The sequence below is a fragment of the Oryctolagus cuniculus genome, chromosome 5 (genome assembly GCF_964237555.1).
Source record: "Oryctolagus cuniculus chromosome 5, mOryCun1.1, whole genome shotgun sequence".
Taxonomy (NCBI): Eukaryota; Metazoa; Chordata; class Mammalia; order Lagomorpha; family Leporidae; genus Oryctolagus; species Oryctolagus cuniculus.
This window is the reverse complement of record NC_091436.1, coordinates 144872871-144894584: the sequence shown is the minus strand read 5'-3', so window position 1 is coordinate 144894584 and position 21714 is coordinate 144872871. Positions and strand designations below refer to the sequence as shown.

The following is a 21714-nucleotide window of genomic DNA, read 5'->3' as shown; positions in this document are numbered from 1 at the left end:
AAATAAATGTGTGCATAAATATATATGTGTATGTATATATTTATATATATATCTCCTTGGTTCTGCTACTAATTTTTTCTTAGTATTTATGTCCCTTTATTCCTCTAGGTCACATTAGCTGTTGTTAAATAATATTTAGATGTGAGTTACTGATACATATTCAAAAATACATGTTTGTCTTTGATTTCTATTTACTTATGTAAGGTGGACTCTCAGTATCCCCCAGTGCAGAGACTTATGACCCCAAAGCCAATTTCTGTAGCTGCAAATCGAACTGTTTATTTTAAACCATCTCTGACCCCATCTGGTGAACTAAGGAAGATTAATCAAAGAATAGATAAAAGGCACAGTGTGAGTATGTGTTTATATTTACCAGCTTTGAGTATCAATTGTAATGAGTTAAGAGTAATTAATGTAAATAGAAGTATTCTACCATTGTAGTCTGGCAACTATATAATACATACATTTTGTGAATTATTTGTGATTGTGAATTGTTATACCTTTAAAACAGCTCTTGTTTAGTAAACACTAGTATATACTCACTATGTGTATTAAGAAATTTTGCGAGATTTTCTTTGTCACTGTCTTGACTGTGGCATTGTGTTTGAAATCCCCCCCAATATACTTACTTAGTTGAAAGGCAGCATTAGGGAGAGATACCTTCCATCTGCTGGTTCAGTGTCCAAATGGCCAAAACAGCCAGTTTGGGACCAGGCCAAAGCCAGGAGCCTGGGACTCCATCTGAGTGCCCTGAATGGGTGGCAGGGGCCCAAGCACTTAGGTCTTTTTCTGCTGCCTTCCCTGATACATTAGCAGGTTGTGGAACCTGTGCTCATTTAGAATGCTGGCCGCAAAATTAGTCCATGTGTAAATTTTTTTATGATTGACTTTTTTTTAGGATTTATTTATTTACTTGAAAGGCAGAGTTACAAAGAGACAGAGGCAGAGAGAGAGAGACAAAGTCTTACATCCACTGGTTCACTCCCTAGATGGCTGTAATGGCTTCAGTTGTACCGATCTGGAGCCAGGAGCTTCTTCCGGGTCTCCCACGTGGGTGCAGGGGCCCAAGGACTTGGGGCATCTTCCACTGCTTTCCAGGCCATAACAGAGAGCTAGATCGGAAGTAGAGCAGCTGGGGTTCGAACTGTCACCCATATGGGTCGCCAACAGTGCAGGTGGCGGCTTTACCCTCTATGTCACAGTGCCAGCCCCTATGATTGATTTTTTGAACCAGGATCCAAGCTTTGCTTTTGGTGTTGCTTTTGTAGATATCAAAACCACACACAGTTTGTATTTTGAGATGATTCACATACTGTACAATTTAATTTACCTATTTAAGCTTACTGTTTGGTAGTTTAATGTGTGTTTACAGAGTTGTTTAGCCATCACTATAGTTAATTTTGGGATATCTTTATCACCATCTCTTCCACTGCCTCCCTAAAACCTCCTGCCCATTAGCAGTCACTTGCCAGTTCTCATGGGTGGCAGGGTCCCATGCATTTGGGTTTAAAGTTTTGCAAGAAAAATGTTAAGAATACCATATATTTCACTCCATTTGCTTTTTTTCTTTTTTTGTTTCCTACAAACAAGGAATTCTTTTACATAAAGCATAATAGTAATCAAAACTCTTATCTAGATGCTAATCTAGATGTTATTTTGATGTTGCTAACTGTCCCAAAAGATAAACTTTCAATGTCGTGTCCTGCAATTAGTTATTCTGTCTCTTTGTCTCGTTTTAGTCTAGAACAGTTCCTTGTTTGCTTTTGTTTGTGTATAAATGTGTGTGTGTCTTTGTGTGTTATGTATGTATTTCACTGCACTAATTTTTTTTTTTAAGATTTAGTTATTTGAAAGAGTTACAAAGAGAGAGAGAGACAGGTCTTTGATCTGTTGGTTCACTCTCCAAATGGCCACAAAGGCAGGAGCAGGACCAGATGGGAGCCAGGAGCTTCTTTCAGGTCTTCCATGTGGGTGCAGGGGCCCAAACATTTGCCATCTTCTGCTGCTTTCCCAGGCACATGAGCAGGAGCTGGATCAGAAGTGGAGCAGCCGGGACTTGAACCGCTGCCCATATGGGATGCTGGTGTTGCTGGCGGCGGTTTTCCCCGGTATGCCACTTCGCCGGACCCAACACTGATATTTGAAGAGTCTAAGCCAGTTATTGTATAGTGTTGTGCAATTTGGGTTTGTTTCCCCATGTTTTCATCAGTTACGTGCTTTTGGCAGTAATGCCACTGAAATGATGATGAGCTCTTCACTGTTGAGGAGGCACGTAACTGTTTCTTTGTCCCATTACTGGTAGAGTGATCATAAGTTAATGTGTGGGAGTTTTTGTACAGTTATTTTACCGTTTGTAATTAGTATCTAATGAGAATAAAACTCTGAAACTGTATCTTTTCAATACATGAGTATTAACATTGATGATTCTTGCCTGAATCTTGCCAGGTGGTGGTTTTCTAATCTACCTGCTACTTGTACATTCATTAGTTGGCTTTCTACTGTAAGAAAGAGTTTTCCTTTATTTACATATTTATATATCTTCTTGTTTAATGTCAGTTTGAATTCTTAATTTCAGTAGATTATAATTCTGTTAATGGCATTATATATTTTGGTGTTCAAATTACCTCTTATTTTGCCTTGGGCTGGTTCCTGTGTCCTTTAATATTTTTTATTAAATCCTTCATTTTTGGGGCACCTGTTCTTTTGCTATTTTTTTTTTTTTTTTTTTTTTTTTTTTTTTTTTTGACAGGCAGAGTGGACAGTGAGAGAGAGAGACAGAGAGAGAAAGGTCTTCCTTTGCCGTTGGTTCACCCTCCAATGGCCGCCGCTGCAGCCGGCGCACCGCGCTGATCCGATGGCAGGAGCCAGGATCCAGGTGCTTTTCCTGGTCTCCCATGGGGTGCAGGGCCCAAGCACTTGGGCCATCCTCCACTGCACTCCCTGGCCATAGCAGAGAGCTGGCCTGGAAGAGGGGCAACCGGGACAGAATCCGGCGCCCCAACCGGGACTAGAACCCGGTGTGCCGGCGCCGCAAGGTGGAGGATTAGCCTATTGAGCCACGGCGCCGGCTTTGTTCTTTTGCTATTGTAGGAAATTTCCAGCTCATCTTGTGCATTTTCTGCCTTCCCTCTGCAGCCAGCCATTCTTCAAGGAACCTTGATTGTTTTCAGTGGAGAGACTTTTAAGATTTGAAAGATAATTTCAAAAATAATACCATTGTAACTTTGTGTACTGAATAGTTCATAAGAGAGATACATAAAAGTCCCTTTGTGGCTATTGTGTTAACTTTGTATACTTACATTTTGTTGAGAGGTACAGGTGTGCTCAATGACATTCCTGCACTAATTTTGATTATCATTGAGAAAGCAGAGTCTAACTTGTAAATTCAAGATTTCATTAATTTAAAAAACATCAAATTTCCCATTCCAAATACTAACCTTCATACAAAGAAGGGTAGTTTTAAGAAAACTAAGACACATAAGCATGTAAAATATGGTTTTTTTCCACCCCTAGATTGGACGTGAAAAAAACATGACATCAGGACAAAGTGGAGAAAAACAGGAAAGGTAATGCCATTTCACATAGAGTTGTACTATACATTTAATTTGGGCTCATATTTGATTTAGGGATACATTTTTTGAAGATTTAAGATGATTAACATGTAGAAATTTTATACAAATAGCCTGTCAGTTTTAAAATCATTTAGCTGAATAATTGATAATGTTTATTAGTGTAACAAGTTATATACCAGAATAATACATTAGTTAATTTTCTTTTTATTTGCTAGTGGCTTTTCATACCCAGATTTTAGTATGCCAGCAGCCAATGGTTTATCTTCTGCAGTACGTGGTGGAGGTGGCAAGATGAGGCGAGAGAGAACACGTTTTGTTGGTTCTAAACCTCCAGAAGAGGAAGAGGTAGGATTTATGTACTTAAAACTATGAGGTTTATTAAAAGCTGTGAGTTTGTGGTGGTAAGGGGAAGTTAGGAGGTGTGGCATTTGGGGAGCCCTAGAGCAAGGATAATGCTCCATTGAAATGGTCCCTTGGGTGCCAGAAAACTAAATCTCTTATCTTAAATTTCTTGAGTGTCATTAAAAAAAAGAAGTAACAGCAAAACTCCATTATTCAGGCCAGCGCCGCGGATCAATAGGCTAATCCTCTGCTTGCGGTGCCGGCACACCGGGTTCCAGTCCTGGTTGGGGTGCCGGATTCTGTCCCGGTTGCCCGTCTTCCATGGCAGCTCTCTATTATGGCCCGGGAGTGCAGTGGAGGATGGCCCAGGTCCTTGGGCCCTGCACTCGCATGGGAGACCAGAAGAAGCACCTGGCTCCTGACTTCGGATCAGCGCGATGTGCCGGCCGCGGCGGCCATTGGAGGATGAACCAACGGCAAAAGGAAGACCTTTCTCTCTCTCTCTCTCTCTCTCTCTCTCTCTCTCTCACTCTCTCACTCTCTCACTGTCCACTCTGCCTGTCCCCCCCCCAAAAAAAATACCTCCATTATTCAAATAAGTGAATTGCATTTGAAATTATTTGACCCTTCGGGTATTACTGTAGTTTTGTTTTTTTTTGTAGAAATATATATAAAATATGCAATATGTAATAAAGGTATGTATATGATAATATGTTAGAAGTATATGTAATAAATGTATGTATATTACGTCATTAAAAGTTATATATAAAATGGATTATATATTTAAGATGGATTAATGCCATATGCTTCATTCATGGGATTTCTCCTTTGGGTGTGTGTGTGATTTGTGTTGTAAAAGGTTACAGTAGGTCACTTTAACTGCTGTACGTGTATCCAGTATGAAGGTTTACTAAACTGCAGTTAGTCCATTCTGCTGTCAGAGCACATTTGCGTTGATTCTCATTACCTGTTAAAATGAATATATCTACACTTTTCCCTCTGGACATGTGCAGTATTTTCTCTAAGATATTTACCTAGGAATCAAGTTGTTGGGTTATGTAGGTTGGTATATAGTTTCCAGTGTATTAGATGATGCAATGTTGCCCGAAGTAGTTTTGTGATTTCATACTTCTGTGTGATAGTAGATCTATTTTTTCTTTATCCAGAAAACCAGTACTTGATTTTTCCCATTTTTCCCAGATGAGCTGGTGGATGTGACATGGTGTGCCATTGGAGTTCTGTATGTTTTTAACTTGTATTTTCAGCCATGCTGGATCATTTAAAGTTTTAGTTTCTTAAAACACTTCTGTTGTCTATGTACTCATAGTTGATTGAAGTTATTGGGTGTGTTGTGTGAGTTTCTTCATGTGTTTTACTTTTTAGGGTTGGTTAATGTGTGAGGCCCTTTTCAGTTTTTTCTCTTCTTTTAGTTATTAGTAGCCTTGCCAATTACAGAATGATGATTTCTTTGGCAGTTTGGACTTTTTCTGCCATACAGCCTTCTTTGCCAGTGAAACTTGGGGAGATGTTAAGAGGCTGGAGGCTCTGTCTTTCCCATAGGTTCTGCTGTCACTTTGCTAGAGTTTTGTGAAGGGAAACAATTCATTGGTGTATTCTGCCATCTTGAAAGAAGACTTCAGACTTGAATGACGTTGATGTATACGGTATTTAACATTTTCTAATTTTTGTAGCAAACCAGTTTTCTTTTGTTAAAGTTCTTTGTATAGACTTCATTAATTACACTTTAGAAAAGATCTTAAGCTGCAGCTTTGTTTTGTATTTAGCTTAAATTTTGCTGTCAGATGTGCTTAGTGTGATTGTGGGACACATTTGATTGTATTAATTGATTTATTTTTGCTCTTTCTGTATACTAACTGTGGAGAGTTTTATCAAAACGTTACACCTCCCCCACCATGTCTTTATCACAGGACTCCTCCTTTCTCTTGCTCCCCACCCCCATTTTCAGCCAACAGCCAACTGCCAGTTTCACATCCCAGTATGCCTCACCCAACCCCTCCCATCTGTGTTCTGTTCCACGCTGGAGTTAAAATCTCCACATTTCTGAGGAAAGAGGTGCGAATGCAATGGCTGCCCCAGATTTTTAGACTGCTCTGTATTTTTTATAGATAGAATAGGTTTAGATACATACTTCAGTAGTTATTTGAACACAATGCTGCCTTTTTGTTTCAGGGGTTGAGTATGTTTAGACCACTAGCTGTTAGTTATAGTGGGAATTTTTACTGAAATATTGAAGAATCATCTTTTGAGTATTTTAAAAGGCCTTTCTATGAAGTATCTTCAGAAAGGTCAACTAGAAGAAATTTATTTTTAACGGGATGTAAACAGGTTATGCTAATTTCAGATACTGTTGCTACTCAGCAGAAACTTGATGTATTTCGATTCACTAAATTTGAGGTTAATAGCATTCTATATTTAAAATAACCTGTTTTGCAGTAAGATAATGAGTGTGTTTTAGCAATCATTTTGTCTTAGATTTCAGAATCTATGAGGGTTGTAGTTGACAAACATACTGGCATTTTGCTTCCGTGGTAATACCAGCCTATCTTTTTTAATAATTGAAAAATTCATTGACACAGAGTAGATAAGCAGTATATATAAAAATGAATTTGGGAAGATTGTATCATTTGCTATTGTTATACATTCTGATCACTTAAATTAGCTGAGTTACCTTGGTCAAATGAACCTCTTTGTACTTCCTCAATTTCCTTGTCTGCAAAATCAGAAAAAGAATTAATACATTAAGCTTATGTTTGTTGAATGTCTGCCACTTAATAGCATGATATTGGGCCATATACTATCTGCCAAAATTTCTTTGTCTTACAACAACAGTATCTGTCTCATGTGAGATAGTTCTTGTAAAGATATTAACAAAGTATTTGATGATTGGTGTGTTCAGGAAACTTGATTGATGTGTTCAACTCTAGGTGTCTGTTAGCAGAATTACTATTTTATTATTTTTTGTTTTCCCTCTTCGTAGGACTCATGTAAGACCTACTAAGTCAAACTTTTGGGGAGTCAGAATAAAATTGTAGAATTTGTTCAAAGCCAATAACATAAAGAAGCAGTTTAACCACATGTGTGGCTTAATGAGTTGATGTTATATAATAGCTTATATATAATTGATGTTTCCAGGGCTTTAAAGACAAGAAAATAAGTCTAGATGTTGGAGAGGAGGAAACTTCTCTATGGAAATAGCCAGATGCATCCTTTGTTTACCCTCTCCCCCAGTTGTTAGGACAAATTTCAAGCATATGAAATGTTGGAAGGGTTATACAGTGAGTAGGTATCTGCAGCACTTAGATTCTAACATTTTGTTATATTTATCAAATATCCATCCTTTTAGTGGGAGAGTACTTTTCAAAGTAAGTTGAAGACATACACTTTATAAACCCAATTACTTCAGCATACATAGTATGAGCTAGAACTAAATATGTTTTTTTTTAATTTAGTAAAAATTTACATATCATGAAACATAAAATTCTTAGGTGTATCATTTAATGAATTTGACAGATGCTTTCACCTGTTTAACATGAGTCCCTAGTGAGATATAGATCATTTCCATCACCCCAGAAAGTTCACTGATGGTCCTTCCTAATCAATTCATATCACCTTCTACCCTGGAAGCAATCACTGTCTTCATTTTTCCATGTATTCATTTTGTTTGTTCTGGAACTTTATTTAGATACAGTTCGTATATATGTGTGTGTGTGTGTGTGTGTGTGAGAGAGAGAGAGAGAGAGAGTGTAAGCTTTCTGGCAATAGATTATTAGTTTTACTTTATATGAAGTATCTTTATTTTGCCTTTGATTTTTGGTCAGCCTTATTGAGGTGTGTTATATACAATAAGCTGCATCCATTTGAAATATTCAAATTGTGTCAGCTAGTAGTAAACTTACTAGAACTCAAACTGTCTTCTGTGTAGTAGGCAGATGTTACAACTCTGGTTTTGTTGAATTACTTGGTATCTGTCTTAGACTTGTGTAGACTGTAGGTCTACAGGTGCTTTGGGTGATTCATGTGTAGACCCTGAAACTCCCCTTCTGTGATACTTCATTCCTGTATCTCCCCTAATTTTCTAGCTGTTCTGGTCACCTCTGATTGTCCTCAAATCCATCAACTACAAGGTTTGCAGTTTTCTGTCAGAATTTCAACTTGCTGGTGGCGTTAGCTTATGAAGAGCTGAGGAAGCTCACTTATTCCCTTCCCTTCTTTACTAAGTAAACACTTTCTGCTTGCTTTTGGTTGCTCTCTAGTGTTTTCAGATGGTTGCTTTTGTATTTTTCCAGTTTATTATAGCATTGGTCACACCTAATCTTCTCCCAACATTAGCAGAAGCAGGTGCTTTAATTGTTTGCTCTTAATCTGGGTCATGGTAGACTTGCGTTGCTCTTGATTGCATTAAAAATAAAGAAGAGCCACCAACTGATCAGTACTGATATTTCTTAAATGCTTATGTTTCAGGGCATGAGCATAAATAACCGTGGTTCATACTATTTAACTGTGGTCCAGAGTAAGAATTATTTTTCTTTATTTTTATAGAATAAAAAATTGGTGTTCAAGGAAATTAGGCTCTTAAAGTCATGTCTGGTTGCTGGCCTAGCCAGATTTGTTTTTTTTTTTTTAAATTCAAGAGCCTACATTGTTAACACTGTGTGGTGCCACCTTTTTATTCTAAATTAAATTCTAAAATAATTAGAGATAAAAGAGTGATGTGAAGATGAAATATGTTTTCTTTTAGGAAATGGAATTACCAGTGTTGCCGAAAATTTCTCTACCTATTGCCAGTTCTTCACTGCCTATCTTCAATTTTAGTTCACCTGTGAGCACAGCATCCTCTCTGTCACCCATCAATCCTTCTCAGTCACTAACAAACAAGGTACAAACCATTATATATAGATGATTTAAAAAATATTTTTTTTTTATTTGACAGAGTTAGAGAGAGAGATACAGAGAGAAAGGTCTTCCTTCCGTTGGTTCACACCCCAAATGGCTGCTACAGCTGGCGCTGCGCTGGCCCAAAGCCAGGAGCCAGGTGCTTCCTCCTGGTCTCCCGTGCGGGTGCACGGGCCCAAGCACCTGGGCCATCCTCCACTGCCCTCCCGGGCCACAGCAGAGAGCTGTACTGGAAGAGGAACAACTGGGACAGAATCCGGCGCCCATATGGGATGCTGGCGCTGCAGGCGGAGGATTAACCAAGTGAGCCACAGTGCTGGCCCCCTGTAGTTGATTTTTGTCCTTATTCCTTATGAGTCTAGTACTTGCTTAAAGCAGTGATTTTTTTTTTTTTACACTGAGAATTAGTAACTCCATGATTAGCAAAGAGAAATGGAAATGGTGGGTTTTGCTTTTTTTACAATATGTACCAATATCATGAATGGTGTTTAACTTATTGCAGTGCATTTGAGATTGAGTTGGTTAAGTTTGTTGCTAAATATCTTCCAAGTGAGTAGGAATGAATTTGTTTTCACATCTTTAATCTACTCCTGAAATATTTTTCTTTCTTCTTGACTGTTTCTGAATATATTCTTATAGATGTTATTTTTCTCCCTTAGACAAATATCTACCTTTAGTTTACGTGTACTCTTCCAGGAAGCCAGATTTTATAGCAATTGGATATTCATTGTTTTTCAGAAATGAAAATGATTTTAAAATCTAAATGTAAAGATTTAGGGTAATTGATTTAAGATCTATCTTAGTGCCAATTTCTTTTTCTGAATAATGATTTTGATCTCATTTCTTAATTGTTTGGAAAACCAGGTACAAATGACCTCTCCCAGCAGCACTGGCAGTCCCATGTTTAGATTCTCATCTCCAATTATAAAATCTACTGAGGCAGATATACTACCTCCAACATCTGTAAGTAGCAAGCAAGGAATATTTCATTTTACTGATTTAAAACCTATTTTGTATTTTTATTCTAAAGTGCCATTTGTGATAAGGGACACCATTAATTTTTCTTCCAACTTAAAACCATACTAATTGTATAGGAAACTTAAATGAGTAATAGTGTCTATATGCAAATGCATTGTCTCCAGTTAAAATGTAGGCATCTTGTTTCCTTTAATATTTCTCCATGTGCCCACTAAGGAGGATATTCATTTGCATACCTACAGTACAGTTGTCATACCTAAGAAATTCAACACAATATAATTGGTATAATTATATAATCCATGTTCAGATTTCACTAGCACTCCCAGAGTATCCTTTAATTGCTGTTTTGTTTTCTGTGGGTTCCAGATCTAATTAAATACTGGAATCCTGTCAGCTAAATCATACTGTATTTAACATGTCTCTTGAATTGCCTTTATTATTTTTTTTTTAAATTCAAGTAATACAGAAGTCTGATGTTCAAGTTCCCCTAAATTTTTGACTTATAAATAAGATTTACACTTGATATTTACACTTGTTTAAAACTGAATTGACACTTAAAGGATACGTTTTCTCTTTGCAGATTGGATTTACATTTAGTGTGCCTATTGCAAAAACAGAGCTTACTGGCTCTATTAGTACTTCCGAATCAATCACAAATAGTTCTGGTAAGTAAAAATTTCTCAATTTTTTGCATAAAAACAGTTGCATATTTTTGATTAGTATATTCAGATATTCCTTACATCTTAGGTAATTCTTCTAAATGCCTTCTCTTGGGTGAAAATAACTTCCTAAATGTAAATTTTACAGTTTGGTTTTTAGAGGGACATTCCACAGCAGCGAATATTCACTGTCTTTTTTTTTTTTTTTAAGTCAAAACAAGATGACAAGTTTGCTATAAATGGGATCTTATTAGAATTTTAAAAATTATCAACATTATATTTAGTGATATCATCTCCAGGTTTACTGTTCATTTCACAGGCTTAAATGTAAGTGTTAAGCTTGTGATTATATTGGGTAGTGATTCAGAATTTTGAAACTGAAAAAAATTGGCTTTAAATGAATGATTAATTAAAATATAGGATATTTTAAATAGTACTCTTGGTTTTCTTTTTAAGTGTTTAGTGTTTGGGAAATGTAGAAAAATCTTGGTAGACTAACCAGGAATTTTGAGCAAGGGTATTTTACCCAAGAAGTAAATACCTAAGTGCAATGGCATAGGAACAAGAGAAAAGCATGGCATACTTAGGGAATTGCAGCTAATTTTTCAGTAGGTTAAAGAGGTAGTTTTAAATCTAGAACTTGGCCGGCGCCACAGCTCACTAGGCTAATCCTCCGCCTTGTGGCGCCGGCACACCGGGTTCTAGTCCCGGTCGGGGCGCTGGATTCTGTCCCGGTTGCCCCTCTTCCAGGCCAGCTCTCTGCTATGGCCAGGGAGTGCAGTGGAGGATGGCCCAGGTCCTTGGGCCCTGTACCCCAAGGGAGACCAGGAGAAGCACCTGGCTCCTGCCATCGGATCAATGTGGTGTGCCGGCCGCAGCGCGCCAGCCTTGGCGGCCTTTGGAGGGTGAACCAACGGCAAAAGGAAGACCTTTCTCTCTGTCTCTCTCTCTCACTGTCCACTCTGCCTGTCCAAAAAAAAAAAAAAAAAAAAAAAAAAAAATCTAGAACTTGAATGCAATGCCATGTTAAAACATTGGATTTTATTTTGAAGATGGGGGACATGTTGAGGGATTTTAATGTAAGAGTGAGTTGGATGCAGAGTATACTGACAACGGTGTGTGTATTGTGTGATGCTGTGGGTGGCAATGTGGGGTGGTATGGGCAGAAACATCAGTTGGGGACTGTTGTCCTGTCCAGGAGTATGGGCTTTTGAAAACTGTATCCTCTCTAAAGGAAAGAAAAAAAGCTGAGGTATCCAGGCTAGAAAGACCTCCTCAGTTTTGCATGGTCTGAGTGATTAGAACATAGCTTATGGAAACTTCACATAACAGTTGTCTGGCCTGTGTGCAGTCCTATTTATTGGATAAAATAGCCCTATGTATTAGAAAATAACAAGCAGTTTCAATTTTTCTCATACTTCTTATCACAATGCTTTTTTCCTTAAATGTTACTATATTCTTGAAAAATAAAACTCTTCAGTTTTCCACTTTTGTGATTTGTTAAGGAAAACCATCAGGGGTCAGCACAGTGGCATAATAGGCTAAGCCTCCACCTGCAGTGCCATTTTCACATATGGGTGCTGGTTGGTGGTCCTGGTTGTTCCTCTTTCTGCTCCAGCTCTCTGCTTTGGCCTGGGAAAACAGTAGAAGTTGGCTCAAGTGCTTGAGCCCCTGCACCCGCATGGACCTCTCTCTCTCTCTGTAACTCTACTTTTCAAATAAATAAAATAATAAAAGAAAGCTAAATCTCAATTTTTACTAACTCATGGTAACTGAATGAACAAAAATAGTTAGAAAAGCTTTATGTTCATCTTGGGAAATGCTACAGATTGTGGGTGTTTTTTTTTTTTTTTTTTTTTTTTTTTTTTTTTTTTTTTTGAGATTTATTTATTTATTTGAAAGGCAGAATTACAGAGAGGCAGAGGCAGAGAGACAGAGGTCTCCCCAGATGGCTGCAGTGGCTAGAGTTGTGCCAATCCGAAGCCAGGAGCTTCTTCGGGATCTTCCACACAGGCATATGGGATGCTGGCACTGCAGGCGTTGGCTTAACCTTCTATACCACAGTGCCGGCCCCTATCCAGATTTTTAAGGAGTTGATTTTGAATTGGCTATATAGAAGTAGTGTTCTCATCTTGACACATTTGGGTCTGATTCTTACCACTTCTGTCTTTTGGAAAAGCTGATTGAAAATGTGGAAGTCATGATTAATTTGTGGCAGGAACTCCCATTTCCATTGTCTACTTTTACTGTCCCTTCGTACTTAAAGGGATCCTAGAAATTTACTATAAATTTACTAAAAGCAAGTAAGTTTTAGCAATAAAGAGGATAGACTATTATAAAGTGATTAAACATGTTTTCTTTATTGACACAATTGTAGGAACAGTGGTTTTTATTTTGGGGAGCATAGTTGTATTGATGAAACATATATTACATAACTTTTGTTTATTAATTTATTTAAATATTTATTGCTTTATTTATTTTGAAAATCAGAATTAGATCTTCCATCTGCTGGTTCTCTTCCCAAATGGCCAAAACAGCTGGGCCAGATAGAAGCCAAAAGCTTCATCTGGGTCTTCCAAGTGGGTGGTAGAGGCCCAGACACTGGGGCCATCTACTATTCCTTTTCCCAGGCCATTAGCAGGGAGCTGGATTGGAAGTATAGTATCTGGGATACATACCAGTGCCTGTGTGTTATGCCAGCCTTGGCAGGCAGCAGCTAAACCCTCTGTGCCACAGCACTAGCCCCTATTTTACTTTATTATTAACATTTGTTTATTTATTTATAAGACATCTTTAATCTACTGGTTTATCCCCCAAATGGCTGCAATGGCTGTTGCAGGGCCAGGCCAAAACTAGGAGCTTGGAGCTTCCTCTGGATTGCCCCACGTGGGTGTCAGAGGCCCAGTTACTTTGCCAATCTTTGGTTTCTTTCCCAAGTGAATTATCAGGGAGCCGGATCAGAAGTGTAGCAGCCAGGATGTCTGGACTGGAAGTGGAACAGTGCAGCCGGGACTTGAACCAGTGTCTGTATGGGGTGCCAGCACCGCAGGCAGCTACCTCTATGCCATGATGCCAACCCCCTTTTATTGCGTGCTCCTGTCTGCTGATTCACTCCCCAAATGGGACAGCAGGGAGTAGGTGTGGGCAGAGCCAGGAGACTGGAACTAAATCCACATCTCCCATGGGGTCTCAGGAACCCAGTTACTTGAGCTGTCACTACAGTCTCTCAGGATCAAATTAGCAGGAAACTGGAGCCAGCAGACAGAACTGAGTATCAAACCGAGGTGCTCTAATGTGAGATATGGGCATTTTAACCCAAAACCCCAGATCGCTTACGTTACATACAAAGATACGCTTGTTTTGGAAAGTATGAAAAATAAAAGCTATAATGAGCACTCATTTTACCATTGGTAGCCACCATTAATCTTTAGATACGAATATTCTTAATCCTCTGCACTTATTCTAACCTCCTTTTACCCATAACTATGCTTTTTTTTTTTTAATATTTATTTATTGGAAAGAGTTGCAGAGAGAGAGAGAGAGGGGTCTTCCATCAGCTGGTTCACTCCCCAGTTGGCCTCAACAGCCAGAGCTGTGTTGATCTGAAGCCGGGAGCCAGGAGTTTGTTCCAGGTCTCCCACGGGGGTGCAAGGGCCAAAGGCTTGGGCCATCTTCTACTGCTTTCCCAGGCCATACAGAGAGCTGGATTGGAAGTGGAGCAGCTAAGACTCAAACCGGGCACCCTTACGGGATGCTGGCACTGAAGGCAGCAGCTTATCCTGCTATCCCACTGTGCTGTCCCCCATAAACTATGCTTTTAAGATTATTTTGTGACTACCTAGCATTTCATTATGTTACTATTGTGATTCTTGTAACTACTAGGCCCTTATTTTTAACCATTTTATCACATAGGTGTTTAATATTATAATTGAAAGATATTTTAAATTGTATAAATTTCTAGAAATGAAATAATTGGCTCAGTTGGAAATTACTTATCAGGTTTTTTTTATCAGTATGTTCAGTAAAGTGGCTTTTTTACTAAAGTTTTAGAAATCGATCCAAGAGTTCGCTTTGAAAGTTTTTTCTAAATTAATTCGAGTCCAATGCTTTTTCTTGGCATAATAGCTTTTATAATTAAAATAATTACAGCTCAAGATACCACTGCAGTGACCAGCAGTACAATCTGTATGAAGAGGCAAGGTGAAGATTATGAGGGTCCTTTTAGACCTGCAAAAATTATGAAAGAGGGAAGTGTCCTAGATCTTCTGAAAAACCCTGGTAAGATAATGACTGCTCTTGTGATAATCAAAAATCTTATTATACAAACTCAGGACTTCATTTTAATATCACTTGGTGTTGTACTTTATAAAAAAATGCTGACTAATCTGATAGGAGGGGACTTTTCAAAGTAGCTATGTAGATATTAATTCTTTTGTGGGAATTTGTGTGCTATTCAAGGACTTCACTAACATGAGGTCTCTAAGAGGCAAAGGCAGGAGAAAATGAATTATGTGTTATTAGAGCTAGGCCCATGTGAAATAAGCAAATAAGTTTAATGATGTACCTGCACACATGTTCCTCTGATGAAAGCATTCAACTGCCATCTCAAATTATTCTGCAGTTTGGTATATACCAAACAAGGCCACGTTTGATGAATTGTAACATATATGCCCAGAGGAAAGTATTTACCTGAAATGAAGCAAGGCTTGAAAGCTAGTTGGTAGTAGTTTGAAGAAATGAAATATGTTCACAGTTTCAGTTGTGATGTGTAACATAAAAATGTCAAAATGTTCATAGGTAATCTAGTAGTTTAAGAACACTATAGATTTACCCAGCAGATGTCTTTGTTGTAAAATGATTTAAGTATAAGATTTGGCTTTTTTGCATGACTTAGAAGGATAAAGTTTTTGTTCCAGGTGTCATTTTTAATTTGAAAGAATCACACAGAGAGAGAAGGAGAAGCAGAGAGAGTGAGAGGTCTTCTATCCGCTGGTTCACTCCCCAATTGGCCGCAACAGCAGGAGCTGCGCAGATCTGAAGCCGGGAGGCAGGAGCTTCTTCCAGGTCTCCCACGTGAGTGCAGGGGCCCAGGGACTTGGGCCATCTTCTGCTGCTTTCCCAGGCCACAGAAGAGAGCTGGATCGGGAGTGGAGCAGCATGTATATCTAGTGTTGCGTCTGGTGTTGTGGCATAATGATTAAAGCCTCTGCCTGCAATGTTGGCATACCATATGCGCGCCAGTTCAAGTCCCAGCCATTGCACTTCCTATCTAGCTCCTAGCTAATGGCTTGAGAAAAGCATAGGAAGATGGCCCAAGTACTTAGGCCTGTGCCACCCACATGGGAGACCCAAATGAAGCTCCTGGCCGTTGTAGACATCTGGGGAGTGTACCTGATTGAAAAGATATCTCTCTCTCTCTCTCTCTGTAACTCTTTCAAATAAAATAAATCAATCTTTCTTAAAAAAAAAAAAATACTAGGGTTACACTTTGTATTCATAATGTCAAACCCTTGTTTAAGTCTGAAAAATTTGGGAGAGTCTTCATTTGAGTGAAATCAAGACATTCTGAAAAAGTGGGGAGGAAAAGAAATGTGATCTTCCCTTTTTCTTTTCTTTTGGTTATTAAGGTGAGAGACATGGGTCACTGGTGGTGTGTGCAAAATTAAAAGTTAACTGGTCTCAGGGCTGGTGTTGTGACGGTACAGTGAGTGTGACACCAGTATCTCATATGAGTGGTGGTTCGAGTCCCAGCTGCTCTGCTTCCGATTCAGCTTCCTGCATAAAATGCCTGGAAAAGCAGCAGGAGGATAGCCCAAGTGCTTGGGCTCCTGCCACCCACATAGAAGACCCTAATGTAGTTTTTGGGTCCCTGGCTTTGGCTTGGCACAGCCCCAGTTGTTCAGGCATTTGGAAAGTGAATCAGCAGATGGAAGATCTTTTTCTGTCTCTTCTTCTCTGTCACTCTGCCTTTCAAATAAATTTTTTTAAAAAAATTTATTGATCTTAAATAAAAAATTAAATGGGTTATTCCCCCAAATAAAATCTAGTGTTGATTAATCAGTTCAATAATAGCAGTTTTGGGAGCACAAAGGCATTTTTTACAAAGCAGATATATTTGAAATGTATATGGCTGTCTTAGATTCTGTTGAGACATTGTGATAGTTTTGTTTGAATTACCATTGGGTAACCGTGGGTATGTATAGAAGAAAAATGAGCTCTTGTTCTTTGAAGATAAGAATGAAGGGTTGTTTTTTTTTTGTTTGTTTTGTTTTCTTTTCTTTTTGTTTTTCTTTTTAATTGAAAGCATCAAACAATAAATTCTTAGAAATTATAAACAAAATCTTTTGTAGAGTTTTAACAAGGCCTAAATGTCACTTACTAGTTACATGATTAATAAATATGATTTCTTGGATGAAAAGTATTCCAGTTAATGCTTTGATTAGAAAGCTCTCTAACTTCTTGTGTTTACACTCTTGTTCTTACTCTCTTTTTCTTGTAGATTTCACATCACCAAAGGTAGATTCTCTTGCAGCTCAGCCTACCACAACAAGCCCAGTAGTTTATACAAGACCAGCAATAAGTAGCTTTTCTTCTAGTGGAAGTGGATTTGGTGAAAATTTGAAAGTAGCACCATCGTGGCAGTGTGATACGTGTCTACTACAGAACAAACTTACTGATAACAAGTGTGTAGCCTGTCAAGCAGCAAAATCACCACCGAGAGAGAATGCTAAACAGACTGGAATTGGGACACCAAGCAAAAGCAGCAAAGCAACTCTTCCTGCATCAGGAACAGGCTTTGGAGACAAATTTAAACCACCAGTAGGAACTTGGGATTGTGACACATGTTTGGTGCAGAATAAACCTGAAGCGACAAAATGTGTAGCCTGTGAAACACCAAAACCTGGAACTGGTGTGAGGCGCGCCCTTACTTTGACAGCTACGTCAGAAAGTGCTGTGACTGTGACTGCTTCATCTTCCAGCTGCACTGTGACCACTGTTTCCTTAGGATTTGGAGATAGATTCAAAAGGCCTGTAGGGTCTTGGGAGTGTCCAATATGCTGTGTTACTAATAATGCAGAAGACAATAAATGTGTGTCCTGTATGTCTGAGAAACCAGGTATGTTTATGGCTGTGTGGAATAATTTTGCTCATTCCTTTAGTAGAACATTTTAATTTATTCTCTGTAAAACACCTAATGACACCGCAGTATGTTATATATTTCAAGATAAGCATTTCCTCATCTTAATTTTTCTAAACTGTTTTAAATTACTTGCTGAGAGCTAGATCTTCATGTTCATTTAGCATGGGTTCTATGTTGAGTCCTACGTATCCACTGACCTCTTTCTGTGCAGTTTCATCAACAGTGTGTTGCTTTGCTGAATTATTTTGAAAGTTGACAGATAGGGATGTTGAAAGATCTCAGAATGTGGCAGTCTGAAACCTTTATATGGACAAAAACATTACTTTCTCCCTTTTTTTAAGTAGAAATGAAGAAACCGCCATTGGCCATTTGCAAGGGAGGCAGTGAATTGCTGAATCATCAGCGAAAAAAATTCTAACTTAGGCAGCCAAAAAAATGGCATTCATTTTGTGTTTTCCTTTGTTCAGAAGTTGGAAGAATTATTAGAATCACCTCAATCTTTGGTTCAGTCTTGGCTGGTTTTGTAACATTATTACTTAATTATACAGTACAGCTAATGGTAAATGGTAACATGGATACTAAATAAAACAATGGATGTCCTGGGAATCATACTTCCTGTTTTTATTGTTTTATGCATGGATGTATCGTAATGTAAAGCTCTTGAGGTATTAGCCTAGCTATCCCCTGCCTTAGCACTGGAGCCATGTTTCCTAATCCCTATTGGACATCAACATAAGAGATTTCAGAAACTTCAACCTGAGATACCTTTCTCTTTCCATCTGGTGCTCCCTCCTTGTATAAAAAATGAAAGCCCTTGATGCATGCAGGAAACCAATTCTGAGTTGATGGAAGAAATAAATTGTTATGCAAGAACCACTCATATGTACTAAAGAAATTGCACTTTATCCTGTAAAATATAATTTTCAGCTGGCAAATGATATGGTCAAGTTTATTGTTTTTGGTAAGTCACTCTAGTGTTTTGGGGAAGAGATCTGAAACCTGAAAACAACTAAATTGGGAGATTGGAGGATAGATTAGGAAGTTCTATCAGTAGTAGTTGTGAAGGATTATCATGATGTGTACTGATGGAATCAGATGAGCATATCAGAGAGGGATATAGAATAATGTACAGTTGAAGACATGTCCATTTCAGGCTGTTGAAGTTGCACTCAAGTATTATGTAAGGCCTCTGGATACCCTTTGGGCCAGAGTTAAAGGTTTGGGAGTCATTAGCCCATAGTTTGGTTTTTGAATTCATGAGAGAAGAGGTGAATAAGTTAATAAAGAAGAGGTTCTAAATCAACTCTGCTAACTTTCAGGGAGTGGCAGGAAGAAATAAGCGTCAATAAAAGTTAATCTTTTAAAGAGCAACCAGAGAGGAAAAACAAGAGCTGTATGCACTGGTTGCTTCCGAGGAGGATGCATTTAAAATGAAGAAGATCGGAAATCTCAATAAGAAAACAGTTATTAAAGCAAGAAATGAGGAGGGCTTGAACCAGAACAGCAGTAGAAGGGTCCAAAGAAAGAAGTTAAACTGAATTTAAGGAGAGGAATGCTAACCATGGGACAATGGAACTACTAGGAGACTACAGTAATGATGCCCAGAAGAGAAGTGTGGGATGCAGATACAGATTAGGAACTCTTTTCTTGGTATTTAAAACCATCAGAGCAGATTAGAGTGTGTGAAGGGGACAGTGGACCAGAGATTGTCAACAGTTTTGTTGACAAGGTGGAAGAGAACCTGCCTATAAAATTAGCAAAGATTGCTCCCTAACTGTGGAAAAAGTGACAATAAAATGATTGGAGACCTTCTAAAGGGATAGGGATACCGGAATGTATGGCTCCACTCTCAGCACACAGTCTATACATTGTGACTTGCTGAGCCACTCTTCCACACAATCCACTTCTCCCTGCAAACATGCCAGTTCTGCATAAATATTGAATTATATGTTTTTCTTGCCTCTTTATACTTGGTGCTGCTATGCCTTTATGTTCTGTTTAAGATTTTATTCCTTTTTATGTCCTCAGACCCCAAGTATGTTTTGGAGCTTAATAAATATTGGGAGTGTCACAGTTGATGTGGCATTGAATTGGATGACGAACACTGCTAAACAAAAATGATTGTTTCAAGTACTGAAACCTATTCTTTGACATCTTGAAATGATCTTGGTCCACTGTAAATTTTATGTGTTATATATCACTTGCAATTTACACTTATGCCTTACCTTAAAATGCTGTGCTGTTGAAGTTTAACAGATTCTTAAGAATTTAACCTTCTAATCTCCTTATGAGGGTGATTTTTTTTTTTTTTTAAACCAGGGCAATTCAAACTTTGGGTTACAAGGGATCTCAGCCACTGAGGAAGCTTGGTGGGAGCTGCTCATTATAAGGCTAAGGAAAATCTGAAATATCTGACCTGTTTCTAACAATGTAATATGCATATTTCTGACACTTCTGTGTGTTTTAGTTGGAAGTGTTAATAAAAATGTGATTAAGCTGCTGTCAAAAATACAATTTTCATAAATTTTGTTATTTTTAGGAAGTTCTGTACCTGCTTCAAGTAGCAGCACTATCCCTGTCCCTGTGTCTTCTGGAGGTTGTCTGGGATTGGACAAGTTCAAGAAACCTGAGGGGAGCTGGGACTGTGACGTGTGCCTAGTACAGAATAAAGCAGACTCTACCAAATGTGTAGCATGCAAGTGTGCAAAGCCGGGCACAGAATCTGAGTCTATAGGTAAGGCGATGGTAAAGTGCCTCTTTGTGATGCCTTTTGAAATGAAATACTTGCACAGTTTTTGTTTGTAGATTATTCATGTAAAATGAAGTGCCGAGTTTTCAGGTCACATCTGTCTGCATTATTGTACGATCGAACTAGTTGCACGTCAGCAGTGAGGGATCATTTTTGCAGATGAGTAAAAACTTTCTTGTGTTACTGAGTTTGAGTGTGTTTTTTTTTTTTTTAAGGTTTTTTATTTATTTGAAAGACAAAACAATAGAAAGAGAGGGACAGACATACAAGGAAAGATCTTTTGTCTGCTGGTTCACTGCCTAAATGCCTGTAACAGCCAGGGTTGGGCCAGGCAGAAGCCAGAAGCCAGGAACTCTAGGTTTTCCGTGTGAGTGGCAAGGACTCAAGCACTTGTTTCCCAGGCACATGAACAGGAAGCTGGATCAGAAATGGAGGCAGGACTCAATCCCGGGCACTCTAGTGTGGAATTCATAGGTCCCAAGCAGCAGCCTTATTGTGCCACAACACCAACGCCCCCCTTTTTAACTATTAACCCCGAGCTGAATTTCTTCTTAACTTGGACTTTGTTATAAGTAACCCATGCTTGGTCTTTGGTTTCCCAGAGTATAAGACAGAAAAAGAATTGTTCATATTTTTTATTTGTAAAAGAGTAAGCCTGTCGGGTTGGAATTTGTGGGGATTAAAACAAAGCACTGATGAGGCTGGTGTAGCTGGTAAAGCCGCCTCCTGTGACTACAACCCCTGCATCCCATGTGGGCACTGGTTTGAGTCCTAGCTGCTCCACTTCTTTTTTTAAAAATTGATAGCTATTAAAAAAAAAAGATTTTATTGGCTGGCACTGTGGCACAGCAGGTTAATGCCCTGGCCTGAAGCATCGGCATCCCATATGGGCACTGGTTTGAGACCCTGCTGCTCCACTTCCCATCCAGCTCTCTGCTGTGGCCTGGGATAGCAGTGGAAGATATCCCAAGTCCTTGGGCCCCTGCACCCACGTGGGAGATCCGGAAGAACCTCCTGGCTTCGGGTTGGCACAGTTCCAGCCATTGCGGCCAATTGGGGAGTGAACCAGTGGATGGAAGACCTTTCTCTTTCTCTGCCTCTCCTCTCTCTGTATAACTCTGACTTTCAAAAAAAAATTATTTATTTATTTATTTGAGAAGTAGAGTTACTGCCAGAGAGAGGGAGAGACAGAGAGAAAGGTCTTCTATCTGCTACTGTTCCACTTTGATTGAGTTTGCTGCTAATGTGCCTGGGAAAGCAGCAGAAGATAGCCTCAATGCTTGGACCTCTGCACCTACATGGGAGACATGGGTGAAGCTCCTGGCTTTGGCTTTGCCCACTTCCTACTATTGCTGCCTT

General features: G+C 38.8%; 1 protein-coding gene across 6 annotated transcripts in view; it reads left to right on the top strand.

Annotated features, from left to right (window-relative positions):
- NUP153 (nucleoporin 153) overlaps positions 1 to 21714 on the top strand; it is an 83417-nt gene that overhangs the window by 47406 nt on the left and 14297 nt on the right. For all 6 annotated transcript variants that reach the window (XM_051832572.1, XM_017350455.2, XM_008274128.4 and 3 more), the window contains 9 exons: positions 205 to 351; positions 3514 to 3566; positions 3788 to 3917; positions 8674 to 8811; positions 9693 to 9791; positions 10387 to 10471; positions 14615 to 14743; positions 16965 to 17582; positions 20146 to 20340. In XM_051832572.1, coding sequence (XP_051688532.1) covers positions 205 to 351; positions 3514 to 3566; positions 3788 to 3917; positions 8674 to 8811; positions 9693 to 9791; positions 10387 to 10471; positions 14615 to 14743; positions 16965 to 17582; positions 20146 to 20340 — 1594 coding nt within the window. The remainder of the gene's footprint in view (positions 1 to 204; positions 352 to 3513; positions 3567 to 3787; positions 3918 to 8673; positions 8812 to 9692; positions 9792 to 10386; positions 10472 to 14614; positions 14744 to 16964; positions 17583 to 20145; positions 20341 to 21714) is intronic.